Raw genomic sequence first — 24195 nt, 5'->3', positions numbered from 1 at the left:
ATATATATATTCTTTCAAAAATATAAATTATAATTTGTTACTTCTGGAGTTAATGCTTATAATACCTGTAAAACATGTTGGAAATTTTAATGGTCATCATAATTTTCTTTAGTGTTATTAAGATATTAATATTTTAACTAAATTTTAAATATAAATGTGATCATATGGTAGTTATTGAGTAAGAAACCATTCTATCTTCCTAATAATTACTTAAATTAAATTGCTTAGGTCATTTGCTCTAATATGAATCAGAGAGAGGAACTGTGTTGAAATTAGGTGAATTCAATAATCTTGCATATGTTAAATGCCTTTTAAAAACTGGGGTTTCTGTCTTCCCCAATACTATACACTCTGTGCACAATTATTAGGCAAGCTGTATTTTGGAGGATTAATTTTATTATTGAACAACTACAGTGCTCTCAGTCAATACACAATGTTAATAAACCTCAAACCTGAATATTTAAGAAAATAAAAGTGAGGTTATGGCTTTCTTAGGTGAAAATCTATATGTGCACAATTATTGGGCAACTATTAGTGTGCAGAATTATTATGCAACTAAATGAAAAATCAAAATTTTCGAATCTCACTCATTTATGTGAAGCCACTGGGTGAGATCATCCGTGGTTTTGGGGTGGAGTTCCATCAGTACGCTGATGATACTCAGCTGTACATCTCCACCCCAGGCCATCCCAATGATGCCCTTGAAATGATGTCCCGGTGCCTGGAGGCCATGCGGGTCTGGATGGGGAAAAATAGGCTCCGACTCAACCCTTCCAAGACCGAGTGGCTGTGGCTTCCGGCATCCTGATATAGCCAGCTGGTGCCATCACTGGCTATTGGGGGCGAGTTACTGGCCCCCACGAAGAGGGCTCGCAACTTGGGCATCCTCCTGGACGCACGGCTGTCTTTAGAAGAGCATATGACGGCCGTGGCCAGGGGGGCTTTTTATCAGGTTCGCCTGATTCGCCAGTTGCGTCCCTTTCTGGATCGGGACTCCTTACGCACGGTCACTCAGGCACTCGTCACTTCTCGCCTGGCTACTGTAATGCTATCTACATGGGGCTCCCCTTGAGGAGCATCCGGAGGCTCCAACTGGTGCAGAATGCAGCCGCGCGAGGGATTATGGGAGCGATGGGGCGCTCCCATGTGACACCTCTCCTGTGCGAGCTGCATTGGCTCCAGTGGTCTTCCGGGTGCGCTTCAAGGTGTTGGTTACCACCTTTAAAGCGCTCCATGGCTTAGGGCCTGGGTACTTACGGGACCGCCTTCTGCCACCGATAGCCTCCCACCGGCCAGTACGCTCCCACAGAGAGGAACTCCTCAGGGTGCCGTCGGCCAGGCAATGTCAGCTGGCGACCCCCAGGGGGAGGGCCTTCTCTGTGGCAGCACCTGTCCTTTGGAACAATCTGCCCCCGGAGATACGTAGGATCCCAGATCTCCGTTCTTTTCGCTGTGCCCTTAAAACTTTTTTATTTCATCAAGCTGGTCTGGCTTAACCCCCTCCCCCTTAGACATTTTTAATTATTAATTGATTTTAGTTGGGTGTTTTAAATTTTATATTGGGCCAAATCTTGTTTAATTCTTTTAAAATTAATCTTAAATTTTGTATGTTATGTTTTTATTCTTGGCTATTCACCGCCCTGAGTCCAGTAGGAGAAGGGCTGTATAAAAATCTAAATAAATGAATGAATGAATGAATGAATGAATGAATGAATGAATGAATGAATGAATAAATATTCATTAAAATTTCAAACACAGACAAAATCAAATTTTGCTTCTGCCATAATAAAGGCAGCGGTTTATTTAAAACTAAACCACTAAACAAACTTGAGGAGCACTGCCAATAACCTTTAATCACAGTCTTTAATCGGACTATAAAACTCACTTGAGTGTAAGACACATCTAAATTTCAAAGAGGAAAACAAGAAAAAAAATCACTTTTGGCCTCCCCACGTCTAGTTTTTGCCCTCCCCAGCCCCCAGAAGCACTCTGCAGGCCTCCCAAATCCTTTGCGTGTCCCAGTTTTTCCAAAAACAGGCCCGTTTTTGGCAAAAATGGGACACAAGGATGGGTTTTGGAAGGCGAAAAATGGGGCCATATTCAGCCTATAAGATGCACCAAGATTTCCACCCACTTTTTTGGGGGGAAAAGTGAGTCTTATAGTCTGAAAAATATGGTACATTATTTAGGGAGGCAAAAGAATCCTGAAGATTCACATACAACTTTTGTTGATCAAAGGTAATTGACAACAATTGCCCTTTAAATATTTCCTGATGTTTCTTTTTCCCAAAATCTAACAAAATGTACTTTATTTAATAGATGAGCTGATATTACTTAAAATTAGTGTGTGCAACCACTAAATGCGGTTTCTCAAACATCTGTCCTGTATTTCAATTTCATTTATGAAAGAGACTACTCAATGATATGGTAACAAGTTAACATAAAAATTATTACTTTGTATCTTAAATATGTAAAATAAACACTATTTCAAGTGTTGCCAGTATGGCAATTTCATGTTGCACACACAAACATAAACATGTTTCAATAGGAGATAATCTGACCAAGTGCATATATGAGATTCTGAGAGTCTGTGTTCTGATTATACAATATATAATTTAGTCCAAGTTTTGCTGAAAGACTATTCTATCTTAATTCTGTGCCAAATAGCCTATAGTTTTTCCTAATCAAAATGGAATATACATCCATATGTTTTTAATAGTTGCATACCATTATAATTGACCATAAATATCTTAATTTAATTGTTAAATGTCAACATTCCAGGGATTTGGTCAGCTCCACTGTGTATCAAGTGTGACTTTTAAGTTTTATTATTTGAACAGTAGTTCCTTACTCGAACCATAAAATTGATTTTGAAACCGGGATCTTACAAAAAGCAGTTTCTGGTATAGCATCAAGGATTATGATTCCAATTGAACATGTCTGAACTAGTGCTATGTGTCATGCTATTCCCTTTAATTAGGATATATTACAAAGAGTAATATTTTTGAGCAAAGTTTCAGATAAGCAATATAACCTAGAGATTCACTACTTGTAATTCTGATAATTACTAGCTTAGCTGACTTTAGGATGATTCAACAGATTCATGAAAAATAGCATTATTAATGCCATGATGGCGAATCCATGGTACATGTGCCCAAAGTGGCATGCGAAGCCATGTCGCTGGCACGTGTGGCCTTGCGTGTTTGCCTTCCGGATTTCTGGCGCACCTGCGTGTGCGACAATCAGCTGTCCTTTGTGCCTGCGGCAGTGCTGAAAACCAGCCTGCGCATGCATTCCAGCCACTTGATTGTCGGGCATGCATGCATGCTAGAACCCGGAAGTTCAGTTTTTCCAGAGAGCGGCACCGATGAGCATGTGCGACGTTTACGCGCTACCTTTTTAGCACTCAGTGCCGAAAAGGTTTGCCATCACTGTATTAGCTTACTGGCTAACTGTAGCTACAGCCAATAAATTCAGAGGCACCATGGTCAGGAAGAACATTAGAATGGAGCTACAGCTTTATGTTCTGCTTTAAGTACCGTTGAAAAACATTTTGATGTCTCTATGACACAGAATACTGGATTACAGAGACTTTTTATTTGATCTAGAAGGTTTCTTTTGTATCGTATTTCATCCCTCCCCCCCAAAACAGGCTATCCCTATTCCATAATTTTGAACATAAATATGTCAGAGTCAGTGGTGGGTTGCTACCGGTTCTGTCCTGTTCTTTAGAACAGGTCTTAAAAGCAGTGGGAGGCTCCGCCCACCCACCCGGAAGTCATAATTGACGATCTGTGCATGTGCAGAAGCTCACGCAAGTGCAGCAAGCGCCCTTGCACACTCCCATTGTGAACCGGTAGTAAAGGTAAGTAGAACCCACCCCTGGTCAGAGTAAATAATTTGTCCATGCTATCTATCTATCTTGTGTTGAAAACGGGGAAAATATGTGGGACTTTTTTTGCACCTACTCTTTAACATAGCTTTGGAAAAACAGCATGCTGTAATAAATATTGAAATTGCAGGCATGTTATGCTAGTGAAATCATCAGTTTTATTCATAATAGGTCATAGATGTTAGATAGATGGATTAATAGGCAAAGTGACTATATTAGAGATGTTAGTTCTAGTGAAAATATATGCAGATGTTTTAAATTTGGGGATTTTATTTCTGCTTACAAGATTACCTGTGTTTCCTGCTTCTTGCTGAGCTATGACAACACTCTTTATTAAAGTATTTTGGCACATCTGGTCTCAGGCAGAACCAGGAAGTGTAGAGGCATGAAAAAATGTAAAACAATGGCAGGGCAGTTATCTGAGACTTACAAACCTTTAAAAAGATTTGTTTCCCTCTACATTGAGCTTTGAATCTCTTTTCATTTAATGGGCAATAGACGAACTTTTATAAGTTTATAGTATGATGCCTTTGGCTCTGGATCTTCCTGATTTCTGGCACCTACTTTTTTTCCTCTGAAGTAGACCAGTGGTAAGGTCATAAGTTTCTTTCATTATAGATAAACTGAACATGAAGCAGCAATGAATAAACACTGTAGCTCCTATGGTGTTTTCAACATCAGCCTATTCAGCTATCTGAAAGCATTGAATTATGTATAGGCTTGCAATACAATATATTTGACCTTTTGGTTTGTTATATCTATTGGGTAAGAACAGTATCTATCCATATACATCTATGCTTGTTTCAGCTATTAGCTGTACATAGGATTTTAGTTTGTATAGTATGGAATGATCTGAAATGCTGCTTATCCTAAAAATATTTTTTCCTTTCCCTCTTTTCTTCACTAGCCAACTTTTAAATGGTTCTAATTTGACCTCACACACAGTTGGTATTATGCCCACAGATTTGTGGCAATTGCAAACAAACTTATTAGCTCTGCATACCTACACTCTCAAATATTGACAGCAAGTTGTTGCAAGCAGAGGACTTTAGAATGATATCTGTCCAAAAATAATTGTAATAATTATTTCTGAAACAAATAGTGTGGCACTATGGAATTGCAGCAATATCATTTTCAATTTTTTCATCTAAATGATTTTTCTGTAATGTCCTACAGTCTTGAAAAAAGCACTGTGGTATCTATGAGGTTTCTACACGCCGGTGTTTATATTTTATTTATGATGGAACAGACAGATGCTGAATACATTGGCAACAGTAGACACTTTCTTACTGAGTTAAGTTTTAAAGTAATATTCCTTATTCCTTAAATACTTTTTAGGTTTGATGCCCATTTTAAGACTGAAAAAGAATTCAACAATTTGGAAATTCTTGTAAAGTCATCAGTTTAATTAGAGAATCTCAAAATGATAACATCAATACTGATTATAATTTAGGGAGAAATCATATATATTCTATCCAGAAGTTTAAATTTATGGGTTTCTTATTTTTATGAACTTATTACTATGCAAGATAGTGTTATTGACATTAGGATTTCAATTGGAATGTTTTATTGATAAAGATATAATTACCTTAACTGTAACTGTTTCAAATGTAGATGAAAAAATAAACAGTGTTGCAGTTCATTATCTAAGAAATGGTCATAATATCTGCTAATATTAAAAAATATTTAGCAAAGGTTATCATTAAATTAGAACTGAGGCGCTTGCTTATGTTCCTTAAACTGCTTCTTATTTATTTTTCTACTATGAAAAATATATTAAATTAGTCTCTGTGTTGCCTGAAAGGAATAGTGCGGTGGTTGCCATATATATATAAATATAATATGCATTCTGTTGCAGAAATATAAGACATTATGATTCATTTTATAATTTATTGCAAAGAAAAATATTTTATTTCTTCAATTTCTGTGCCTTTTGCAATCTTTGTTTTAAAACCCTTTTTTAGAAAAAACTTTCTGCAAAAAGTTTCTGTAATTTTCTTAATATGCATGTTGAAGCAATATAGAATTTAGAGGGGAAAATAAAATACAAATCCATCAGTTTATTGCTTAATATTCATAAATCATCATTTTGTATTTTAATGCATAGCTTGTTAGTTTGGTTACCTCATCCTAAAAAAACAGTTTCAGAAAATAGTGATTCATACTGACATTAATTATTGCTATTGAGGTGTCCATCTATTTCAATATGGTTTTCTGGTGCAGTTTTTTTCCTCTATGTCTTAATCAAGTAACCTCGGTATTTAGGGAATAGTTTCATCATCATAATAGCAACTCTGTACTGAACTTTTTGATGTTGAACTGATAAGAATTTGGAATATAATCCATAAAGCAGATGGGTGCTCCAAACTGATAAAACTACTGATTCTGACATAAATATTTAACTTTCCTTGGATTAGGTGTTAGCATATTAACACAAAGTTATAGCATAATACAGTATTGCTCCAGGACATAATTCTGAATCTGAGTTATGAACATTCAGGCAGCAGCCATGGCCAAAAGTGTACCTTTATCCAATTTCATTTTATGCACAAGCTTTTACCCTTTTTGTTAGAGTGGCATATAAAACTCAGTGTTTTCAGTTATTATCTGCAAACCTAATTTAAAGGTGACCAGGTGGTGCAGTTACATCATAATTGTACTGCTGCCAAGTTCTTTGCATGGTACTGTACTTGACAGGTGTCTGAAAATTCACCTGCTCCAAAAGATTTTTCTAAGCTGTTGACAGAAACTGGATATTGGGAGCTTATAAAAGCTCCACTGAATTCAATTCATTTTCAGATCAGATAAAATGGTTCTATACAACTTTTAAAGCATCTTTTAAGGCATCTTTAAAACTGAAAAATCTAAAATGTTTATTTCAAGTAAAACTGTTGGCCTCATTAAGGATTTCTTCAGGGACTTTTACATCCCATTAATATATAGGCTATATTGTTAATGATAAAGTGACAGCATTTCTGTAGATCTTGCCCTTTCTTTGAGCCATAAATAGTAGATTATTTTTCCTCTCACTCCAACTCCCTTTTCAGAATGAGGTCTGGGTAAATGTATTACACAGATACATTTCATGCTCTACACAATTGTAAATAAAATAAAAAGTTTATTTAAAAGTATTTTATTGTTAGATCTCCAAAATAATTCTTAATACATATCACCATAACGATATTATTTGAACTCTGACCTCCAGTGGCAAACTATAAATCTGTAAAAATCCTACTGTATCCTGAAATATTTATTAATTTTGTCCTCCCTATCCCTCCATTTTCATACCCCATTAGGTAATAATACTATTGCTATTTTGTTACTAGACTTTAAGCCATCTTGAACATTTTAATAGAAAAGTCAAGTAAATTTTTGAAAAGTAAATGTAAAAGTAGAGTAATGCTAAAAAATAATTTAGCATTCACTGTAAATGATGACCAAAAAGAAAAATGATATGGATCGGTGATCAATCAAATGCTGTCTTTAAAAGTCATAATATTTGCATGATCATATAATTAGGCCCCTGTCCTCCATAATGCTTATCATATCTTAAAACATTTTTAAATCGGCAAGCCTGAACTAAACATATCATTATAATGCTTTTAAAAACCATCAAGCACAAATGATCCAGTTAGGATAAAGTAAATAAGAAAATCCAGAAACCAGAAGGAGTATTTAATTTCACTTCTTAGGTCAAATATTCTTCTACAGATAGATCTGGATGTGTGAACAACCTATTATTTATTATTTAAATTTACTCTGTGATTATATATCCTGAGTAGACTCTTAATAAATGGTAGAAAGTCACAATCCTTTCATTACCTTGAAAGATAATAAAGATAAGGGGGGGGGGGAATCCCATCTGAACATCTGGTTGACTCTGTGACAAATCATGATAATAAAGATAAGCCTGCTGAATTTTTCCAATAAATAATTATTGTTTGTTGTTGCAAAAAAAATGAAAAATTAAGTTTTTATATAGTTTACAATTATGAGACCTTCAAAAATATATGCTTGGTTGCACAAGCTTGCCAATTTGTATGAATTTTCTTAGTGCAAAATGAAAGGTACAAGACTTTAAATAGCTAGTATGTTATAGCTTTCTCGGTTACATTTTTTTCAATTTATATTATCTCTATAATTCTTAGAATATTTTCTAGTTTGTCAGTAACCATCTTAAACCACATTGCTACTGGCAAAAGTTGTTATTTTTTAAACCTGGAACTATTGTTAACATAAAATGACATTACGAAAATTGTTATGGTATAACTGCAACAACTTGTTCAGAAGAATGGCATTCTTCCAAGTTTGTTGTTATTCAATAAAGATTGTTATTTTGGTCATTTTAATTTGTGGAATACTTATTTCTCCTGGAATCAGATCCTATTTATTATTATTATTGTTCACCCATTTCAGCAGGCCCTAGTATTCAGTATGTTCGTTTAAATACAGTTTTTTTCCTGTTACTATGAATATGCATGATTTTATGTGGATTTTAGATCGCAGTGAATGAAAAACATCTGTTCAAAGCTTAGATCAATGACCTAGAAATTAAATCCAAAATTACTGTAAAAATAAATTGTTTTGCCTTTCAAGTCATTACAAAATAATTATGGTGTGAGATATGACATTTTTGGTTCTACCGTATCATGTTTACTCTTAAGATCCGCATTATAATTCTGAAAATGGATTATTTGTAACACTCGATGTTTTCATTCCTAAATCCAATGTATTAAAATAAGGGATGAAAGTTTTCATAAATGCTAGTTTTCATAGTCTGCCATCAGTTTAAAAAATGCTCATATTATTGCATATGTACTGACTTTTGGCAATATTATAACTAGGTAAGTATGAATAGTTCCTTTGGAATATGTGCTTTTACATTACAACATTAGTAAAGATTACAAATTTAGTGAAAATATAAAGAGGCAAAGGGTTAACAGAGCTAGGTCTAAAATGATAGATAGAAACGATGCAAATTAAAATAATGAAAAATGTAGATTTTTTTAAAAAGTGTGAGATTTGTAAAATAATTTGATAAATATTTACTGTACACATGAGTGATTTGTCCTTATCCTTAATGGATCATGGACCATCTTATAAAGATTAATTAGAAAACTTCTGTCCTTTACAATCTGAAAGCTGCAACATAAAAGGAAAAGAATAAAAAGGAGGATCAAAGAACAGACTAAGGTACTGGTTCTTAAAGACTTTTGTTTCTAAGATAAATTGGCTTTCGTACAGCTGCTCCTATTCTGGATATGGTGGAAAAAGTGTCCACAATGCATTCTCAGCTAGGGAGACCAGATTTTTTACAGTCCAGTTGAATGAAGAGATAATTGCATGTCTGAAGTCCCACACAACCTCCTCCCACCAAAGCCCTTACCTGGCTCTGACTAGCAGAGATTTGTACAGTGACATTAGCATAATAATGAAAGAGGTAGATAAGCAATTATTTGTTCTGTATTCCCAGAAGACAGTAATGCTAGAAAGAAACAGCTATACAAGGACTACTATATAAAGCTACCATAGTTAATAGTGGCCCTTAAGCACACAAAAGTCTAGTATTCAAGGATATGCTACTGCCTGGACTTGTTATCTGATAGTCACATTGATCAGATTTAGCAGCAGTTTGCTTTTGATCAATCACTGTTGCTGAATAAGGTAATCTAGGTAAATATCTGCTGTAGAGTTCTATCAACAGGTAAATAGACAGACTTTAGGATAAATTATTAGATCTGAGTCAATTATTCGACATTGCCAGATTTCAACTAGAAATTTCAAGGCAACAGTATGAAGAGGGAAGGAACTTGAGTAGGAATCAGCATTCTCAGGACAAAGACTTCAAATACTGCAAGGCGTTTAATATTTGTGGTCGGAATTTCTATTTCATTCAATTTTTACATCAGCATGTCTAGAAGTATTATTAAGGAAAATTCTTAAGAGAAAGAATAAAAAGATTAAAACCTTTTACTAGATACAATGAAATCTGCATTTTATAATAGTATAAAGGTGGAATTGAGGCAGTGTTTTGCAACTATGCCTGTTTATTCAGAGGTTCTTTTGTGTCTGTATTTTTCAAATTTTTAAGTGTGCTAAGATTAAATATATAGATATATTGCTTTATATGAAAAATGTTTACAAGAGTTTTTAAAATAATAAAGTATCCAACTTATTTATATATTTTAAAATATGTTAACATTGAAAGTAGGGTTGAAATATTTTGGCCTTAGTTTCTTAAAAGAAAACTCTACAACCATCTTAATGGCTGTCCAATTTAGTGCCGTTCAAAGCTACGATGTAACTGAAAAAGTAACTTTCCAACTGGTCAATGCACTTAGGGCTACTGCAGTGTCCCTGCAGTCATATGATTAAGATTCATGCATTTCACAACCAGCAGGCATTTATTATCATTGCAGCATCTCATGGTCATGTGGTCATCATCTGCATGCTTCACAGCCAGCTTCTTACAGGCAGACAGTGGAAAAGCCAGTAAAATGCAAGTTGCATTCATGTGATGTCTTACTTAATGACCTATGGTGAGTCACTTAATAACCATGTTATTAGGCCTCATTATAGTAAGGCTATAAGTCTGTTGCAGTCACATAATGTCTCAACGACTTCTTCATTTATCAACAGGTTTGCATAATTAATTATAATTATTGTTATTAAGCGAAGACATGATTTTATCCTGCTTAGTTTCCCAGCATTGCATCTAGGATAATTCTTACTATATGGTTGTCTACAAAGTAGTAACTTCTCTGTGACCTGCCAAGAATTTTGTAATTGGTATTTTGCAATTATACTAAATGTAGAAATTGTATAGAATTAAAGAACGTGCACTCTGAAATATTGTTACCTGTAATTAAATGTATTTAAAACTCTGTTAGCTATTTTTTCCCCAATTTATACACATTTTGATCTTGTAAAAAAAACCTATGTGATGGCTGGTACTATTCTATATATTATTTTGAAATACATTTTATTCAGTGTAATTATTTATGCAGATTAGAATATATAAGATTGTTATCAATATCTACTTACAATGAGAAAAAATATGTTTATTGTGTAGAAGAAATTAGAGAGGCTATTTTTAATGTACATGTTGTTGTGTTTGATTTTTTTTCCCTTGGACATTTTCATTAAAAAATATTCTTTTCAAAAGTGTGTTTGTCCAAATTGTATAATTTGGCTTCTTCTGGGTAATAAATAACATGTGAATTCTGGTTCACAATTTAAGCCTATTGTTAAAACAAGCTACATATACTACTGCTAAGAGTTAAAGAAGTTCCAGGGATATTGATCAATACAGTGGAAGTATTCACACTCACTGCTAAAGTACAATTCTGAAAAATTATGGAAGACAAAGAATGGTCATCCTACTGGTGTTCCATTGGGACTACTTAGGACAGTGATGGCTAACCTTTTTGTCGTCATGTGCCGAAAGTGCACACACGACAGCACATGTGCATGCTGGCACCCATAATGCAATGTGTGCGCCCCCGTACGCTCCAGCCCCCTGCACATGCCCGTACAACCTTCCGCCGCCCTCCCATGCATGAGCACATGACCTTCCCATGCTCTCCCCGCCCCTCCCCGTGCATGGGTGCATGACCCCCCTGCCCCTGTTTGGTTCTAGTAGGTCCCTCGCAGTATCCTGGGACCAAAAACGGCCACGTGGTGGGTGCACTGCGCCCCGTGCCCCATTTTGGGCCTAGTAGGCCTCCCTGCAGCCTCTTGGAACCAAAAATGGGCCGCGGGAGGCACAACGCACACCCGCACATGTGCGCCATATTCCCCATGCATGCGCGTGTGACCCCCGCGTATCCCAAAAATCAGCTGACCAGTAGGTGCGCATATGCGCGGTGGAACTGAGCTGGGCAATGGCTCACGTGCTTGCAGAGAAGACTCCGCGTGCCAGCTATGGCACACATGCCATAGGTTCACCATCCCGGATTTAGGATCTTTGACTAATGAGCAAAGCAAAGCTTACAAACTCAGGCATTTGTCAGAATTGTTTTATTATGAGGTATCTTTGTTTTTTGATTCAGAATAAAAATAAAAGGGCAAGAATCATTACTTCTGACTTTGGTATATTTTTGAGTCACACATCACAATGAACATGGACAGACCCATCTGGCTTGTTGGCAGTGTCTACTGACAGGAGGAGCTAAGCTGTATTGATAGACTGCTGTGTTTCAGAATGAAACAGCTGTGTTCCACTCTCATTGTTACATAAGCATGAATAATTCTTACCAGTACATCTTAATTTTTCTTTTTGTGCATATAGTTTTCTTATTTGAGCAGAACTAAATTTACTACATAAAATTCATCAATATATACACAAAATATTATCTTCATATTAATATATATAGTATAAAGAAATTAGGTTTATAAGTGATAATCTAAATATCTTCTATATTATCTGAAGAAATTGTCCATAAGTGTACACATTCAGATTTCACAAGCATTTTCCTATTCTTTAATTTCCACTCTCAGGATTTTCACTTTAGTGTTTGTCCTCACAGTATTTGTTATTGTCATTTTTATTTATTTTTTTGGTAGGAATTTAAGGTGTATATCTATTTTTTTTAAAGGAAATTCTTCAAGGTTAGTTTTAATTCTTTGACTGTTAATCCACAAATTGTCAAATTCAGTGAATTGGATTTCAAGAGCTCTCTTTGTTCTCTATATCTGTGCCTATCCCACAGGTAATCTGTACCTTTTCTCTACTCTCTGAACAGAATAATTATTGTGGGAAAATGGTTGCAAAGTACAGACCAGACAAAGATGACAGGTTCACCAATAGTTGCTCCTTTTTCACATGGTTTTATGTTGTATTTTAAAAAGATTTTTGTGATAATGGGTTATGCAGTTCACAACATATTTTAAGCTTTTATTGTTCTCAACTGAGAGGCAATGAGTACAGGTCTGGAAAAAAGAATATGGGTTTTTGTGATATTTTTTTCACACATCAGCATTATGGTTGCATATAAAGATATATACTTTTGCAAATTTATGTTTTATGACTTTATAAGAACTGAAATTTACACTTTTGCTTGTGGTTCGAACTTGCACATAGAGATAATCCTTGATTTATGACTGCAATTGGTATGGAATTTTCATCATAAATGTCTTAAAACACAAGGCTCCACCAGACCCAATTTTATGACAGTTTTTAAGCAAATTATATGGCCGTAAGTTCAAATCCATTCTGCCAAATTCACAATTTTGTTGGAAACCAGCAAAAAACATTGCAGATCATGATTATGGGAGGTTGCAACCAGTCATAACTGTGACCTGGTTGTTAAGCACCTCAAAGGGAGACATGTGACTTTGGGTAAGACATTTTACAATGTTTGGAAATCTTATAGGCCATTATAAACAACCAGTTGTAAGGCAGGAACTACCTTACATATAAATATATAAAAGGTGCAATAAAATACATTTAATTCTTGTAAAAATAACCATGTACAAAAGTATATTATAAATAGCACACTTTTGAAATGCAATTAATATTTAATAGCATGAAAATAGAAACCAATTTTTCTAATAATTTTTATGTATGAAAATAATAACAGCTATGTTGGCCATGAGAAAAAGAGTCCAACATGGCTACAATTATAATTCAATGTCAATATTCTATTTAGAAAGAAAATTTAAATCATCACTGTAAGATAATATTTAATAGAGGGACATTCCTTCCCACTTACATAATTTAGTTTTAATTTACCTAGCAGAGCAGCTGAAATAATTTCTAATCTTGTTCATATGATTGTCTATGTTGATATCTCTCCTAGTTTCCCCAAGAGATCTATGTTAGGTACTATAGAAACACATTGATTCTAAACACGAATTTATATCTGCAAAATGTGAGAAGAGAAATGTTTAAAAGTTTGTTTGTTTGTTTTCCAGCAAGCTTTGGAATAGCTTTTAGCTTTAGTCTCAGAATGTGTTCTAATGGTACCCAAACTGAATTGGGTATTTCAATTATAAAAGTAAATAATAGCTGTAATCCCATCTGCTTATTTTTTTTTAACTTTCAAGAACTCTTTAGGATTTGCTAACTTGCAACAGTTTTCTAAAATTTGACTCAGTTTTAGGCAGAAGTTCATAAATAGTGGCAGCTCTATTATACCCCTCTAAATATCCCTTCTAAAAAGTGGGGGTATTTAATCCAGTGATATTGTTTATCTCACCATTTTGCAAAGACAACTATGACTTCATTTTTTATTTAGTAATATGTACCATTTTGCATTTTGATAACTTGTGGATTCTTTAGTTGTTTCACCAAGATTGAAGAATAAAAATTAAAAGGTATTAATCCTAAGCCTAGAAGTTTTATTATGAATCTATTATGAACATAAAGATCTACTCATTACACATTTTTTTCATTCCAATATTATAATTTAGGACATTTACTGCTGCTCTTAAACTATTGGAAATGAAAAATTCTTATCAATCTACTGCATTTTATCAAGATATCTATGGATAGATCCATGTCTGCCTTCTGCCCACCACTAGCAACCATACATGTTGCCTAAGTGCAAATTTCACTAAGTTTAGATTTTATGTCCAGACTAATAAATATAGAACTATAGCCTAAATGTACTGTGTTAAGGGTATTATGCAAATTACAAATCTATGCACCTGAGTATTTGAAAATTGATTCAATATTATATTTGTGTGAATATTCTCCTTTTTCTAGTATGAAGAAAAATGTGTTTTTCAACATACTATCAATTAATGGTGTTTCAATAAAAAGGCATTATACAAAATTGAATATGCTTTCTGTAGTAGGAACAGTTTTTGTCAGTTGAAAATCCCATGCAATTTAGAAAACAAATTTTAATAACAAAAACATATCTTTAGGTTTACACCTTTCAAACGGGTCAGTAAGTAAGACAAGGAAAAAGAAAAACTGAAAAGAAATGGAATAAACTGTACATCATTTCACATACCTGCTATTGTTTCAGTTGGAAACAATCCATTTACTTAGTAGGTTTGATAAATGATTGTGGTATATTCCTTTTTTGGAAATAAAAATGGAGCTCTTAATTTGAAATATGTTTAAGGTGAATTTAAGGTGCTGGATTTTTTGTTTTTTGTTTACTAAGCAGAGATTTTTGCAGATATGTAAGCTTTGCAGTTTTAAACATTTTGTTCTCACACATACTTGGACCAAATTTCTCTACTGTTCGTTCAGTAGAGAAAAATGAAACAGGAGGATAATTGCAGAATGACAGATAGGAGGGGAACAGAGATCCACTGATCATTTCCTATGAGTTGGCCAATCTCCAACAAGTCTCAAAGGACACTGTGATGTGTAAAGGATAGAGGAAAAGAGCTAGTTTTGATGGAGCATTTCCCTGTCAGCTCGTTTTACTTTGTAAAGCAAATCACTGAAACAATTAGTTGACAGCATGGTGTTAGTTTCCTCATGGTAAATTAGGAAGATTAAGCAAACACAGGACTGCATTTTAACTATGATCAGCATGTTTGAATCTGTAGTCTGTAATGATTTCTAATTCTCAGAAGAGGTTACATTGGTAATATTATTCGTATTGTCCTTTTTAATCAAGTATAAAGGTATTTAGTGACTTTCTATGTCCTTCATTTCATTTTGCCTGAGAATGTCTTTGCTTTACATTTACTTTATTTTTTTTAAATTTACTTGAAGCACATGTTATCATTTAATCAAATCAGATAACATGATTTTGGAAGTTGCAAGATTTGTTGTTATAATTTTATTACATTGCTTTTCGTAACATACAATGAAGAATAAAATAGAGTTTGCATTCCTGTGTCACTAGACATTTGAGGAACATATAATTAATAAAATGATGTAAATATATGTACCATATGATCCTACTTCATGGAAAAGTTACCTATGAATTTCCACTTCTATTTTGTATTTAGTTATGTATTTATAAGCAAATATTGAGATAATATTTAACATTTATTTTAAATTTGTAAAAATGAAGGACCTGTAAACTAATTGTTTTGTATAGTGAGTTAGATTCTTGCAAAGTAAGCCTCAGTCTTTCCTATCTAAAGAACTTTTTGTCTTCCCTTCATTCCATGAACATAATTTAGAGATAAATACTATCTAATTACTAAGGAACTAAATGTTATATATGAAGGATATATGGTTTCTGGAGACCAACTTGTACATGCACTTATCACTGCTTGTTTTGCATTTACTTTTGCCCATTTCTAATTTGGGCCTTCTTTCAGCATCTTTATCTTTTCTTTTACTTGTTCAGTGACTTCAGTCTGTCACATCAATTAGTAGTATCTTTTATTCATTTAAATTAGTTTTCCAACAGTTTTCGCAAAGTGTCCTTGTATCAGTTTTGGATACTTTCTATCTCTTACTGTAGTTTAGTTGTATTGTTATAATTTGTTTACATTTAACGAATTATAGTTAAATGACATGACTTGGCATAATGTATTGACATTCCAATAAAGGACAATATTTGTAGCTCAGGATTGAAATGAGGGATCCTTGTATTTACATAGTTTAAATTCAGAATATTGATTATAAAAAATACTTTGCTAGTCAAACCTAAAAACAAGAAATAATAGTATTTCTACAAAAGTTTCACATTTTTCTTAGATATTATTTTTTCTATGTTTAGAATTCTAGATAGAGTCTAAGACATTTATGTTAAAGAGTAGCTATTTGCTTTAATTATAAATATGCACAGAACTTTATTGTTATTTAATTCCTTTTACAAATGTGTTTGGTAATTTAAAATGTATCAGAACTTTCTGAGAGGCTTTGAAATTGTCAGTCAATCAATTTCCAAAAGTATACTGTGAAAATAAAGAAATTTTCTAGTTGTTAGCACGTGAATTATATTTGAATCAAATCTCAATTGTCCCAGTTTAGCAAATTAAGGTTTGCAGAAATTAAGTCTTGAAACCTATTGAAAGTGAAAATTGTACTTAACTTAGGTACTGAACAATACTACAAATACCTCTTTCTATTTAAAAAAAAAAATCCAAGCACAGGATGTTTAGAAAATAGATACAATAGATTAATGAAGATTTAAATGGATTCTGTCAGTTAAATTTGTTGTGCGATTATTTCTGTATTTATTTATTCATCATTCCCAGAGTAAAAGAAACTTTGTTTCCTTTTCTACCTGTCTTTTGTAGTGGATACTAAACATTGATCCTGCTGACTAATTTTCCTGCTTTGATTTTTCCTTTTGTCTTCTTAATTGAGAATGGCTTCTCTTTACATTTTCTCCCCTTTTCTGTCACAATCATTCTTCTTTCAGTCTTTTTCTGTATGTTTGTTTTGAATTGTTTTCGATACTATTTCTTTCCCTGCCATCAAGATAACTCTTACCCAAAGCAGTGCTCCAATAATGCATCTCACTTGCTTTTTTTAACACCTGAAATTTAGTCAAAGAATGTTTCTAAAAATCTCACACTGATTAATAGCAAATAGTGGAATAGATATTGCATCGAATTTTAGGTATACCTTTTAAAATCCAGCTAGCTAGTATAGATAGGTAGATAGAATCATCTAGTTGACATGGAACATTTTCATTACCATTATAACAGGGCCTAGAAAAGTTTAGTAGTTTAGTAGCAGACCTCCCCAAGAAGCTAAAAAAATAAGCTATTTGTAATTTGACCCTAAGGAATATATTTGCTGTGATTAGTTTCACTCATTGTTTTAAAAAAAGATAAGAACTGTAATAGCATTATCAATAATTTAAACAACAAAATGATTATTATAATAAAGTTTATAATATAAGTAGGAACTATCTTTTAAAATAGCAATCCTCTTAACACTATCTTTTTAAAATTTATGTGAGAAAGAGAAAAGGAAAAATCAACTGAATCCATAGTTCTTGAGTCACCTTTCTTCTTTTATTTGCCTCATGAGCCTTTCCTTAGAGACTTTGAGACCTGTCCAAAACAGTGTAGGATATAATCCAGAAGGTCTAAGGATAAGAGCTCCAACAAACCAATAAAACTGTACCCTATCCATTTTCTTTCCCTGCTTCCCTTACACTACTTTTACAGAAATAATTTTTGAATTAAATTAGATTAATATTTCTTTTCAATAAAAAGGTGATTATGTTATATATAATTATTTTCTTCTTCCTGCAAGATCCTGAAAATATCAACAAAAGAAACTTTATTCTTGAACTTTTTATGTTGTTTTAAAATAACTATTCTGCTTGCAAATTTGAATGTAAATTACGATGAATAAGCAAAGTGTATATGTTTGTTTGGGCACACACTCAAAAATGCAAATAGATAGATAGACCTTTACTTACAACCACAACTGGGACCAGAATTTCAATCATTAGTCATTGCAATCATAAGTTGATTTTTTGACAATTTTATGGATCTTGTTCAGCGAATCCAGTTTCCCTTATGGCTGTTATTTTGCCCGAAATCAGCAAAAAAGTTGAGATCACGATCACATGACCACTGGTAAATGCAAACCAGTTGTTGAGCACCAGAATTACTATTATATGACAATAGGGAAGATGGGACAGTCATGAGTTCAAGTGCAGTTCATATCAGTTTGCCCTAGGCCATTGCACCTTTGAAATATTGTTAAATGAACAGTCATAAATTAAGGACTACCTGTAAAGCGCAAAGAACTGTACTTTTGCTAATTTTATTGGTGATGGAAATATCTATTTGCATTAAATACAGTGTTAGTTCAGTGCATTGTTGGTGTGAAACTGAGAAATATGTCTTAGTGGAAGTTTTGTTCTACTTTATTTCTGATTTCTGTTCCAACAATGGAACATAATTTTAATCAGAATAAATGTATGGAATTGTAGAAGTACACTTTGTATGAAAAATGTGTAATTTTTGAAATAATTGTATTTATTTTATTTTTTAAGTTTGTGACTTTGATTTTACTAAACTTCAGATTGTAGAGGTTTTGTTTTATTTTATCCAATCTCTCTTTTGTCATCCTACCTATTCAGTATTTAAGTCCTAATGCTGTTTCATCTATTTTAAAGATATCCTGTGTTTTCTCTATTTAAAAGACTTACACTCATAGTCATCATGTGAGGCCATTCTTCGGGGGGGGGGGGTGTTCTTCTTATCTGAGGTTGTTGACCTCAGGAGAGGTGAAGAAGGTTATGGGGTCAAAGTCTTTTCCTCCTTGGAACTCACTGCTTGCTGGGAGAGGGTTGGCTGAGAAATAGATGTTTTTTAAAACAAAGGTTAAGGGTCATGATTTTAATTCTGTTAGAGAACAGCTGTTTTGAGTTTCTTTCCACGTCTACCTCCCTTCCCTTCTTCCAAGCCCATAGAGAGATTGAAAAAAATTGTTCAGAGAGAACCAGTAACACAGAAATATGCAGCTCTGGAGTATTACAGCTTTACAAATGAATCATCTTTGCTATTGGTATTCACATTAGAACTTTTAAAATAAAGAAGCAATAGACTTTTAGTCTATTTAACTCTACTTGGAGTTAAATACAATCCTGAAAGGTGTTTTATTTATAAATAAAACAGCAGTAAAATATCACTACTAACAGTAGTAGTGAATCTGTTGTTTAATGTTCAGATAATAATGTATATTCATTTGTCCAATTATAAGCATATAAATCAATATTATACATATAAAGGACTTGTTTTATGCAGTGGCTTTAAGAAGTAAATCAGAGAATTCTGAAAATCTTCAAAGTGTTTCTACTTTACTCTGGGTTTGCGCTTTTTAGAAAATGCAGAAATAGTGGGAAACAAGTAACTTTTTCTTTTTTGTCTGCACTCTTCTAAAATGTTAGCCTCGGGCTGTGTTAGTGTGTGGCTCAACAGCAATCAGAGGTCATAGTTTCATTGGTGGTTAGCATCAGATTTAATTTTTCTAATAAGTTACATTTACCAAGAAATCTGGTTTGAGTTATACACACGCACTGCCTGAAAACCCTTTGGAATAACTTAAAACTTGAGGGTGGTTGAAAATGTATAAGAATATGCATAATTATTTTAACAACTTTCTTTCCAAATGCAGGGTTTTTTTCCTAAATTGTAAGAATAATGTCTAAAATTACTTTTATGAATTAATCTATAGCAATATAAAAAGTAAATATGATTGTTGGTTTGCATGTCTTTAAAAATGGTTAGTATTTCTTGTATTGCAATTGGCAAATTAAAGTAAATATAGTGGATTTTTTCTCCATTATAGGAATGTGACCAAGTTCATATTGATGATGTTTCATCAGATGATAATGGCCAGGATTTAAGGTACATTTAAACTAATGTAGGACTGTGATTGAAAAAGTTGAAGTTTTTGTTTGCTTGCTTGTTTGCTGCTTGTTTATAATAACTTCTGAATACCGTTATTTCTATTCTTTTTCAAGTCATCTAAATTGCCAGTATCATATTCAGTTATCTTGAACCATCTGATAATTTTTAAAACTTTCTTACATCTAAAACAGCACCTATAACTTTGGGACAGATGGGTTCCCTGCAGCAGCTACCAGTGCTAATCTATGCTTAGCAACGGGGGTGCGTGGAGGAGTGGACTGGATGAGAAAGCTAGCTTTCCGATACAGACGAGTAAAAGAAATCTATAACACCTATAAAAATAACGTTGGAGGCAAGTATCCATAATATTCCTGTCCATGTAGCTACTGTCTCATTGCTGTGTGAAGTTTTTGAATCTTATAGCTATGTTTTCCCACCTATTTACAGCTGTAAATTCTATAGAACTGTAAAACATGGTAATGGATTATAGTTGACATGTAAATGCTACAATGCTTGTTCTCCCTCACTCATCCCCTGGCAGGTCTTCTGGGCCCAGCAAAGAGGGAAGCTTGGTTGCAGCTTAGAGCAGAAATTGAAGCCCTTACGGATTCGTGGTTAACACTTGCACTGAAAGCACTCACACTAATTCACTCTAGGTAAGTAGATTTCACATAGGTAGTAATGCAAACTAACTGGAGACATATAACATAAAAATACATTTTACAATTCTGTAAGTTACAATTAATACATTATGCACTTCTAGGAATAGCTGGTTTAATTAAAATTAAAGCTTTCTAAAATATGGCATTTTAAAATTTGGTGAATTGATGTGTAGTGTTGTTATAAAAGTGGACATGAATTGTTTCATTTTTCCCCTACTGCATCATGCTATAGTAGATTAGTTGATAGTGATGGTAGATTTAATTGATTATATAGAATCATTTAACTAATTATATAAAATAGTTTATACATATCCCAGGCAATAAAATTAAACTCTTTAATTTATTAAATTTATTCTTAGGTTCATAGCTTGTCTTTTCCAGAAAAATCAAGAAAGTATATAGAGCACTTCCCCACATACAACAGTTTTACCTCACAATAATAGCCATATAAGGTAGATTTGGCCAATTACTATCTTTTCAGCCATACATTTCATAAATCTTGATTCTTTTTCTATTGTACTGCATCCTATAACTGTTTAGTTTCTGTCTTATGATGCATGCAGAATAGTTCTTAACTATAATTACACAATATCAGAAAAACACCATTGTTAACCAATAGCATGCTGATCATCCAGCTTTCTTCAAGGGACAAAAGAGAGGAAAACATGCTACCTTCCATGCATTTGAAACATGGAGCATAAGGACAAGATTTCTCTGCTTTTGTTATATTATATCCCATCAAGCAAACCAGTAAAGGTCTCATCATTTTTTAAAAGGATCTATATGATTACAACACAAAAAGTTTATTAGAACACAAAAAGCTCCTCTTCTATCAAGCTCTATATATTTTTTTTTAATCCTTCTTTCCACTGCTTGCCAAGATGGGAGAGGGACAAGTTAGGAATGTATGCAGACTTTCAAGCTTTCCTTTCCACCAGTCTATTCTCCCACTAATAGAATTTGCTGGAATTCAAGTTCCAGAGTTTCACAGTAGGTAGTTGGCATGTAGACATATGTACTCTTTCTTCATAAACGGCCCTTGTCATTTTCCTCCTCCTTTTGCATAAGGAATGTATGACTCCACTCTTACCACTCTGCTCAGTCCACAATTTCCCAGTGCCCAGGTAGCACTACATCTGCATTCCACAAGTGTCCAACCAACTACAAAATGTTCACTATTGGGACACAGTGTTTCTGTGCTATGAAAAACTGGTATTTCCAGAACAGCTAGCAAGAATACCAGCACTCCAACTAAATTCCTGCAGTTTACCAACATCACCAAATGAGACTCTCTCTTTCTTAGGTCATTATGGGAAATATGACCCTATATTGAAGTAGAATAAACCTTCTTATAGTATTTTTTGAGAGGGGTGAGGGAGCAAGGCTATAATAAACACAGAATCTGCCTTAATACTATAAGGACTTAATGTTCTCCATCAATTCTTGAGAACAATCCCTACCTTTAAATATCCATCACTGATGGTCTGCTTTATACCTCCTAGTATCAGTCGTCTTAAGAACCAAGAGCCAGAAAAAGAGCAGAAACTAGAGAATTTGTATATTGGATTCCATATGAATATCATTTCTCCATCTATGAACCCTTTCTAGCCTTAATTTTAGGGTAAATTTTCTTTCCAGGTTTTTAAATGAAACTAATAATTTGCTTATGGTGTTGCAGTATTTATTTGATTATTATAATATACTTCTTTACATTCTTCTAGGACAAATTGTGTCAATATTTTAGTAACGACTACTCAGCTTATCCCAGCTCTTGCCAAAGTCTTGCTATATGGTTTGGGTGTGGTATTTCCAATAGAAAATATTTACAGCGCAACAAAAATAGGTGAGTGTTTACAATGAATAGAATCTGTTATGCATGTTCAAGTTCATATTCTTCAAATTCCAAATCGAAAATATCATTGAGCAGTTAAAACAGATCATATAATTATTTAGAACTAATTGTTATTGATAATTCTGATCTGGATCATTAAATGGTTTGTTATGCTTTCATTTATTATCTATGGCTTTGTTATTTGAACATTTATTTCAATTGCCCATTTATAACTTAATGATGTTAGCATCAAGTTAAATGAATATTATCTACTACGTACAGGTGTTCAGGAATAATTATTTTACACTATAAAGCAAAGGTGTCCAGCTGTTTTACTGCTTCCTAAACTGAAATAAACTACACTATTGTTTCCCAGATTGGGGCTTGATAATATACTTGAATTTTCCAGGAAAAGAAAGCTGTTTTGAGCGCATAATTCAAAGATTTGGAAGAAAAGTAGTTTATGTTGTCATAGGAGATGGTGTGGAAGAAGAACAAGGATCAAAGAAGGTAATGACACAAGATTTTTTTAAATAATATATAATTTAATCAAATAAATTATACTTTATTTTAATTAAAGTCTTCAGTGTCTCCCCCCAAGCATGACCATAGTGACTGGGGCTGATTGGAAGGACAGTCCAAGACATCTGGAGGCTATCAAATCAGAGAAAGTTGCTATGTATACTTCCTCAGAAGTAGATCCTGTGGTAAAATAAGAATATTTTACAGTTACAAGCTAAAAATAGAAAATAAAGTCACTTCTCCAAGGATTTTAAAATAAATCACCAGCTTCACGCGTCCCCTGCAAATTAATATGTTGCCTCAAATAATGTTTTAGCCATATAGCAGACTTCGTGGCCAAAGTCTTCTAAGTTGTGCCTTTAAAAAAAAGACTCAGAACTTTTGAACTAGTTATAGTTCAACAAATAACATAAAACTGTATGTTAACAATCAACCTTAAGGTCAAATAAAAACCTTTACCAAACACAAACATTAGCTGCTTTCATATATACCTGTACTGGTGGTTTCAAGCTTGTTCCAAGGACTATGCTTTTGTAGTGGTGAACTAGTATGTAGTTTATTATTCTTAGCTCCTTTGAAAATAATGATCTTTTAGTCACACTGCGCTGAACATTTTTTCATTCTTAGGACCAATCTATCTCTGGTAATATACATATTTGTCTTCACTGATACTTTCTCTCTAATTTTCCTGAAAAGCAACCATAAAGGCTGATGCCTGGACCAGAAGATATTGAGGGAGGAAAGGCTTCTTTATTACACATTTGAACAAAATGGGAAACATATCTTTCTATGGGGATTTCTGGCTCTTTTTCAATGTAGCTTGGCTAACAGATAGCAGTCATCTTAGATTACCACCTCATACATGTACATATTCATGTGAGCAAATTCAGACAACACATTTGATTTTGCAGCCTTCATAGTTACACGCAAAATATACACAAAAACTTTCATACAGCACCTTTTGTGACAGTTTGCATACTACAGCTGCAAAAATTCGAATATTAATGTTCTACTCACTTTATAAGTTTAACTTTATAGTAGCT

At 33.5% G+C, this 24195-nt stretch overlaps 1 protein-coding gene across 15 annotated transcripts in view; it reads left to right on the top strand.

The window, feature by feature from the left end:
- Window positions 1-24195, top strand: part of EYA1 (EYA transcriptional coactivator and phosphatase 1) — an 81380-nt gene that overhangs the window by 46798 nt on the left and 10387 nt on the right. For all 15 annotated transcript variants that reach the window (XM_087890676.1, XM_087890674.1, XM_034429958.3 and 12 more), the window contains 5 exons: window positions 20076-20134; window positions 20329-20489; window positions 20679-20793; window positions 22521-22642; window positions 23040-23140. In XM_087890676.1, coding sequence (XP_087746802.1) covers window positions 20076-20134; window positions 20329-20489; window positions 20679-20793; window positions 22521-22642; window positions 23040-23140 — 558 coding nt within the window. The remainder of the gene's footprint in view (window positions 1-20075; window positions 20135-20328; window positions 20490-20678; window positions 20794-22520; window positions 22643-23039; window positions 23141-24195) is intronic.

This window comes from Pantherophis guttatus, chromosome 3 (assembly GCF_059756535.1).
Source record: "Pantherophis guttatus breed Tessera chromosome 3, ASM5975653v1, whole genome shotgun sequence".
Classification (NCBI taxonomy): Eukaryota; Metazoa; Chordata; class Lepidosauria; order Squamata; family Colubridae; genus Pantherophis; species Pantherophis guttatus.
This window is presented reverse-complemented; position numbering and strand designations above follow the sequence as displayed.